Source organism: Melospiza melodia, unplaced genomic scaffold (assembly GCF_035770615.1).
Source record: "Melospiza melodia melodia isolate bMelMel2 unplaced genomic scaffold, bMelMel2.pri scaffold_334, whole genome shotgun sequence".
In the NCBI taxonomy this organism is placed as follows: Eukaryota; Metazoa; Chordata; class Aves; order Passeriformes; family Passerellidae; genus Melospiza; species Melospiza melodia.
This window is the reverse complement of record NW_026948653.1, coordinates 27,596-34,898: the sequence shown is the minus strand read 5'-3', so window position 1 is coordinate 34,898 and position 7,303 is coordinate 27,596. Positions and strand designations below refer to the sequence as shown.

At 45.9% G+C, this 7,303-nt stretch overlaps 1 protein-coding gene across 1 annotated transcript in view; it reads left to right on the top strand.

Annotated features, from left to right (window-relative positions):
- Positions 1-422: 422 nt before the first annotated feature.
- Positions 423-7,303, top strand: part of LOC134434213 (phosphoribosylformylglycinamidine synthase-like) — a gene marked incomplete at its 3' end in the record, with an annotated part of 31,286 nt that continues 24,405 nt past the window's right edge. Inside the window, exons 1-2 of the mRNA XM_063182888.1 lie at positions 423-478; positions 5,301-5,460. Of these exons, the coding sequence (XP_063038958.1) occupies positions 434-478; positions 5,301-5,460 (205 nt within the window). The remainder of the gene's footprint in view (positions 479-5,300; positions 5,461-7,303) is intronic.

The following is a 7,303-nucleotide window of genomic DNA, read 5'->3' as shown; positions in this document are numbered from 1 at the left end:
TGGGGTGGTTTGCGGCCATTTGGTCGAATTTTGGGGTTTTTTTGGGGACATCTTGGACTTTATTAAACTTTTCGGGGACATTTAGGAAAGTTTGGGGACATTTTCGGCACATTTGGGACATTTTTGTGACATTTGGGGCCGTTTTGGGCCCATTTTTGGACATTTGGAGCCTTTTCGTTCCCGTTTGGGGACACTTTGTGACTTTTGGGGCGCTTTTAAGGCCATTTCTTGTAATTTAGGGGCCATTTGAGGCCTTTTCGGTCCCTTTTGGGGACAATTTTGGGACGATTTTGGGATAATTTTGGATAATTTTGGGACATTTCGAGCCCGTTCCCGCGCATGCGCGATCGTAGCTGGCGCCGCGCTGCCGGGGGGCGCTGTGACCGCCCGGTGCCTCATTTGCATAAACCCCGCCCCTTGTGGGCGTGGCTACATGCATGGCCATGCCAAGCGCGGGAACTTCCCGGAACCCCCCAAGGTTGTGGAAAGGAGGGGGATTTTGGGGTCTCGAGCGGATTTTTGGGGTTCTGAGAGGATTTGGGGGGTCTCGAGGAAATGCTTGGGGTTCTGAATCTTGTGGAAGGGTCTGTGAGGAGATCGGAAGGGTTCTGAGGGGTTTTGGGGATCTCTGAGGAGTTTTGGGGGTCCCGGCTCCCCCCACGTGGTCTGTGGAAAAGTCCGAGGGGGGGGTCCCTGAGCGGATTTTGAGAGTCCCCGAGGGGGGATTTGGGGGTCCTGAGGTGATTTTTGGGGTCTCGAGTGGATGTTTGGAGTCCTAAATCCTCCCGAAGGGTCTGTGAGGAGATCGGGGGTTCCCTGAGAAGTTTTGGGGTTCCGGATCCCTCCACGTGGTCTGTGGGAAAGTCCGGGGGTGTCCATGAGAGAATTTGGGGTTCCCTGAGAGGTTTTGGGGGCCCCGGATCCCCTCACGTGGTCTGTGGGAAAGTAAGTCCGAGGGGGGGTCCCTGAGGGGATTTCGGCGACCCGGGAGGGGAATTTTTGGGGGTCCCGTTGTTGAATTTGGGGGTTCCTGAGGGGATTTTTGGGGTCCCGAATCCTCCTGAGGGATCTGTGAGGAGATCGGAAGGCTTCTGAGGGGTTTTGGGGGTCCTTGAGGTGTTTTGGTGGTCCCGGCTCTCCGCGCGCGGTCTGTGGGAGAATCCATGAGGGGGTCCCTGAGGGGTTTTGGGAGTCCCGGGAGGGGAATTTTTGGGGGTCCCGCTGTTGAATTTGGGGTTCCTGAGGGGATTTTGTGGGTCCCGAATCCTCTTCAACGATCTGTGAGCAAATCGGGGGGGTCCCTGAGGCGTTTTGGGGGTCCCTGAGGAGTTTTGGGGTCCCGGCTCGCCCCGCGCGGTCTGTGGGAGAATCCATGGCGGGTCCCTGAGGGGATTTTGAGAGTCCCCGAGGTGGGCGGGGGGGGGGGGGGGGGGGAGAATTTGGAGGTCCCGAGCGAATTTTTGGGGTTCCTGAGGTGATTTTGGGGGTCTCGAGTGGATGTTTGGAGTCCTAACTCCTCCCGAAGGGTCTGTGAGGAGATCAGAAGGGTTCTGAGGGGTTTTGGGGGTCCCTGAGGAGTTTTGGGGGTCCCGGCTCCCCCGCGCGGTGTGTGGGAGAATCCATGAGGGGTCCCTGAGGGGATTTTGAGAGTCCCCGGGGGGAGAATTTGGGGGTCCCGACCGAATTTTTGGGGGTCCTGAGGAGATTTTGGGGATGTTTGGAGTCCTAAATCCTTTGGAAGGGTCTGTGAGGAGATCGGAAGGGTTCTGAGGGGTTTTGGGGCTCCCGAATCCTCCTGAGGGATCTGTGAGGAGATCGGGGGGTCCCTGAGGGGTTTTGGATCTCTGAGGAGATTTTGGGAGTCCCGGTGTTGATTTTGGGGTCCAAAGGGAATTTTGGGTGTCCCGGGGGAGATTTTGGGGTTCTGAGAAAATTTTTGGGGTCCTTGAGGGGTTTTGGGTGTCCCGAGGTTGATTGTGGGGGTCCCAGAGTTGATTTTTGGGGGACCCGAGTGGGTTTTGGAGTCCCTGAGGGGATTTTGGAGTCCCGGGGTTGATTTTGGGGATCCTGAGGGATTTTGGGGTTCCAGAGATTCATTTTTGGGGTCTTTGGGCGCATTTTGGGGTCCCTGAGCGAATTTAGGGGGTCTTGAGGGGATTTTGGGGGTCCCGGAGTTGATTTTGGGGTCCCTGAGGGGATTTTTGATGATGCCGGGTGGGATTTTTGGGGGTTCTGAGAAGATTTTGTGGGTCCCGAGGTTCATTTTGGGGGTTTTGAGCGGATTTTAGGGGTCCTGGAGTTGATTTTTGGGGTCCCGAGCGGAATTTGAGGGTCCTTGAGGCGATTTTGGGGGTCCCGAGTTGGATTTTGGGCTTCCTGAGGGGGTTTTGGGGGTCCTGAGGAGATTTTTGGGTCCCGAGTCGGATTTTGGGGTCCCTGAGGTTAATTTTGGGGGTCCTGAGGGGATTTTGGGGATTTTGAGCGGATTTTTGGGGGTCCCGGGTTGGATTTTTGGGGTCCCTGACGGGATTTTGGGGTGGGGGAGGCTCTCAAGGTCATGACGTCATCGATGACGTCACCAACGACCTTCCTACCCCTGCCCCGCCCCCTCAGGGGTCACAGGGGGTGGGGGGAGGGGCGGGGGGAGGGGCGCCCCACCCCCTGTAGACGCCCCAAAAACCCCAAAAAATTCCTCTAAAAACTTCCAAATTCTTCCAAAAGTCCTGTAAAAATGAAAAAAAAAAAAAAATTCCCAAATTTTCTTTCCCAAAAAATTCTTTTAAAAAATCCCAAATTCCCCAGAAAAAAATCCCCAAAATTCCCCGCAAAAATCCCAAGTATCCTCCAAAATTGCTCTAAAAAGTAAAAAAATTCCCCTAAAATTTCCCTAAATCCCAAATCTTCTCCAAAATTCTGGGAAATTCCCCTGGAATTCTTCCAATTTGGGGCCTCTGATTCCAAGGGTCAAAAAAATCCCAATTTTAGGTGAAATTTGTTGAATTTGGGGTGAATTTTGGGCATTTTGGAGCCCTCAGGGTGACAAAAATCCCAATTTTGGGTGATTTTGGGGCTTTTTGGGTGAATTTTGCGTCTATTTTGGTGAATTTGGGACAAATTTGTGTCTTTTTGGTGAATTTTGGATGAATTTTTGATGACTTTTGGGTGATTTTGGGGCTTTTTGGGTGAATTTGGGACAAATTTGTGGCTTTTTGGTGAATTTTGGATGAACTTTTGGTAATTTTTGGGGTGATTTTGGGTATTTTTGGGGCTTTTGGGGTGATTTTTTGTTGATTTTGAGGCTTTTTTGTGAATTTTGGGTGATTTTGGGTGGATTTCGGCCATTTTGGGGCTCCCAAGGGTGCCAGAAATCGGAATTTTGGGGGAATTTTGGGTGAATTTGATGAATTTTGGTGATTTTGGGGCATTTTAGGGTCTCTCAGGTTCACAAAAATCCCAATTTTGGTGAATTTGTGCAATTTTGGGGCTTTTTTGTTGATTTTTTGGTGCATTTGGGGATTTTGGCGTCACTTTTGGGTCTTCCAGGCTCACAAAATTCCCAATTTTGCTCAAATTTTGGGGAAATTTGAACTTGTTTGCCACCATTTTAGAAAAGTGGGCGTGGCCTCGTCAAGCCCCGCCCCAAGCCCCGCCCCCAATCAGGCCCCGCCCCCTCAGGCCCCGCCCCCCGCCCCTCCCCCCTTTAAAAGCCCCCGCGGGGCCATTTTGGGGCAGAATCGGCGAAAGCCGCGGAGGTGCCGGTGGGGGGGGGAGGGGCGGAATTTTTGGTTTTTTTTTAATGTTTTTTGGGATTTTTTGGGGTTTTTTTGGGATTTTTTGGGGAGATTTTGGGTTTGTTTTTTTTTTTGGATGTTTGGGGGGAATTTTGGGGAATTTTTGGGGGAGATTTTGCGGGAATTTGGGGTTTAAGGGGGGAATTTCGGGGAAATTTTGGGGATTTCATGGGGAATTTTTGGGATTTTTTTCGGATTTTTTTTGTTTTGGATTTTTTTCGGATTTTTGGGGATTTTTTGGGGATTTTTTGGGGAATTTTGGGGGGAACTTTTGGAGGATTTTTTGGGATGTTTTTCGGATGTTTTTTTGGATTTTTGGGGATTTTTTGGGGGGAATTAGGGGGAGAAATGTGAAGGAATTTTGGGGAGTTTTTGGGGGAATTTTTGGGATTTTTCTGGGGAAGTTTTGGACTTTTATGACAAAAATTTTGGGCTATTTTGGGTTCATTTTTGGGATTTTTTGGGTTCATTTTTGGGCTATTTTGGGATCATTAATTGGGATTTTTTGAGTTAATTTTTGGGATATTTTGGGTTCATTTTTGGGATATTTTGGGATCATTAATTGGGATATTTTGGGTTCATTAATTGGGATTTTTGGGATCATTTATTGGGCTCTTTTGGATCATTTTTGGGATTTTTGGGTTCATTTTTGGGATTTTTTGGGTTCATTTTTGGGCTATTTTGGGTTCATTTTTGGGCTATTTTGGGATCATTAATTGGGATTTTTGGGGATCATTAATTGGGATTTTTTGACTTAATTTTGGCATATTTTGGGAGAATTTTGGGGATTTTTTGGGATCATTAATTGGAATTTTTTGGGTTCATTTTTGGGATATTTTCGGTCATTTTTGGGATATTCTGGGATCATTTATTGGGCTATTTTGGGTAGCTATTTTGGGTCCATTTTTGGGCTATTTTTTGTTCATTTTTGGGCTGTTTTGGGTTGATTTTTGCCGTTTTTGTGTCGGTTCCAGATGCAGCTGCTGCGCTTCTTCGTGCTCCCGCAGAGCCTGGGGAGGTCCCCCAAATTCCCCAAATTTTGGGATTTTTGGGGCAAATTTCCCCAAAATTCTGGATTTTTTCCTTCAAATTTGGGGATTTTTATTGGGAAAATTCCCCCAAAATTTGGGATTTTTATGGGGAAATTTTGGGACTTTTTATGGTAAAATCCCCCTAAATTTGGGATTTTTATGGGAAAATTTTCTGGATTTTTAGGGAAAAACTTGGGATTTTTACTGCAAAATTTGGGATTTTTGTGGCAGAAATTTCGGAATTTTTCTGGGGAAATTTTGGAATTTTTCTGGCGGAATTCCCCGCAAAATTTGGGATTTTTATGGCAAAATTTGGGATTTTTATGGGAAATTTTGGGACTTTTTCTGGCAAAATTCCCCCCAAATTTGGGATTTTTTGGGGGAATTTTTGAGACATTTATGACAAAAATGTAGGGATATTTTGGGTTGATTTTGGGGCTGTTTTTTGTTAATTTTTCTCCTTTTTTGCCCGTTGCAGATGCAGCTGCTGCGCTTCTTCGTGCTGCCGCAGAGCCCGGGGGGGGTCCCCGATCTCGGGGTGCCCTCGGGTTTGGGGTCCCCCCTGACGGCGGCCAAGGAGGTGGAGCCGGGGGTGACCGGGGTGTCCTGCGAGCTCTGCTACTACCTGGGATGGGCAGGTGAGAATTGGGGGGAAAAATGGGGATTTTGGGCAAAAATTGGGCAAAAATTCTGAATTTTTTGGGTAAATTTTGGGGTTTTTTGGGGATTTTTTGGCCAGTTTTTGGTGAATTTTTGGGGGTGACTGGGGTGTCCTGCAAGCTCTGCTACTACCTGGGATGGGCAGGTGAGTTTGGGCTGAAAAACACAAAATTTGGGCAAAAATTGGGCAAAAATTCTGAATTTTTGGGGTAAATTTTGGGGTTTTTTGGGGATTTTTTTTTTGAATTTTTGGTGAATTTTTGGGGGTTTCTGGAAGGTTTTGGGGGTGACCGGGGTGTCCTGCGAGCTCTGCTACTGCCTGGGATGGGCAGGTGAGAATTGGGCTGAAAAATGGGGATTTTGGGCAAAAATTGGGTGAAATTTGGGCAAAAATTCTGAATTTTTGGGGTCAATTTTGGGGTTTTTTGGGGATTTTTTGGCGAATTTTTGGGGGGGACCGGGGTGTCCTGCGAGCTCTGCTACTGCCTGGGATGGGCAGGTGAGTTTGGGGGGAAAAACACAAAATTTGGGCAAAAATTGGGCAAAAATTCTGAATTTTTGGGGTAAATTTTGGGGTTTTTTGGGGATTTTTTTTTGAATTTTCGGTGAATTTTTGGGGGTTTCTGGAAGGTTTTGGGGGTGACCGGGGTGTCCTGCGAGCTCTGCTACTGCCTGGGATGGGCAGGTGAGTTTGGGCTGAAAAACACCAAATTTGGGCAAAAATTGGGTGAAATTTGGGCAAAAAATGGGCAAAAATTCTGAATTTTTGGGGTAAATTTTGGGGTTTTTGGTGAATTTTTGGCAAGTTTTCGGTGAATTTTTGGAGTTTTTTGGCCATTTTGAGGGGATTCACAGAGGTCTGCGCTCACCTGGGATGGGCAGGTGAGTTTGGGCTGAAAAACACAAAATTTGGGCAAAAATTGGGCAAAAATTCTGAATTTTTGGGGTCAATTTTGGGGTTTTTGGTGAATTTTTGGGGATTTTTTTGTGAATTTTTGTGGATTTTTGTGGATTTTTGGGGATATTTTGAAGGGCTCTAAGAGCTCTGAGCTCACCTTGTTTGGGCAGGTGAGATTGGGGTGAAAAACCCCAAATTTGGGCAAAAATTCTAATGGGATTTTTGTGATTTTAATGGGATTTAAATGGGATTTTTAATGGGATTTTTATGGGATTTTAATGGGATTTTTAATGGGATTTTTGCCATTTTAGTGGGATTTTTAATGGGATTTTTGCCATTTTAATGGGATTTAAATGGGATTTTAATGGGATTTTTATGGTTTTTTTATGGGATTTTTATGGGATTTCAATGGGATTTTTAATGGGATTTTTATGGGATTTTTAATGGGATTTTTAATGGGATTTTAATGGGATTTTTGCCATTTTAATGGGATTTTAATGGGATTTTTATGGGATTTTTATGGAATTTTTATGGGATTTTTATGGAATTTTTATGGATTTAAATGGGATTTCAATGGGATTTCAATGGGATTTTTGCCATTTTAATGGGATTTTAATGGCATTTTAATGGCATTTTTAATGGCTTTTTTGCCATTTTAATGGGATTTCTTTGGATTTTTTTGCCATTTTAATGGGATTTTTAATGGGATTTTTATGGGATTTTTTGCCATTTTAATGGGATTTTTGTGGGATTTTGTGCCATTTTAATGCAATTTTAATGGGATTTTCTGTTTTTTTATGGGATATTTTTGGGATATTTTTGGTTCCAGGTGATTCCCCCCCAAACCCAGCTGAGCTCCAGAGCCTGCACTGGATTTTGGGGATTTTAATGGGATTTTTATGGGATTTTTTGCCATTTTAATG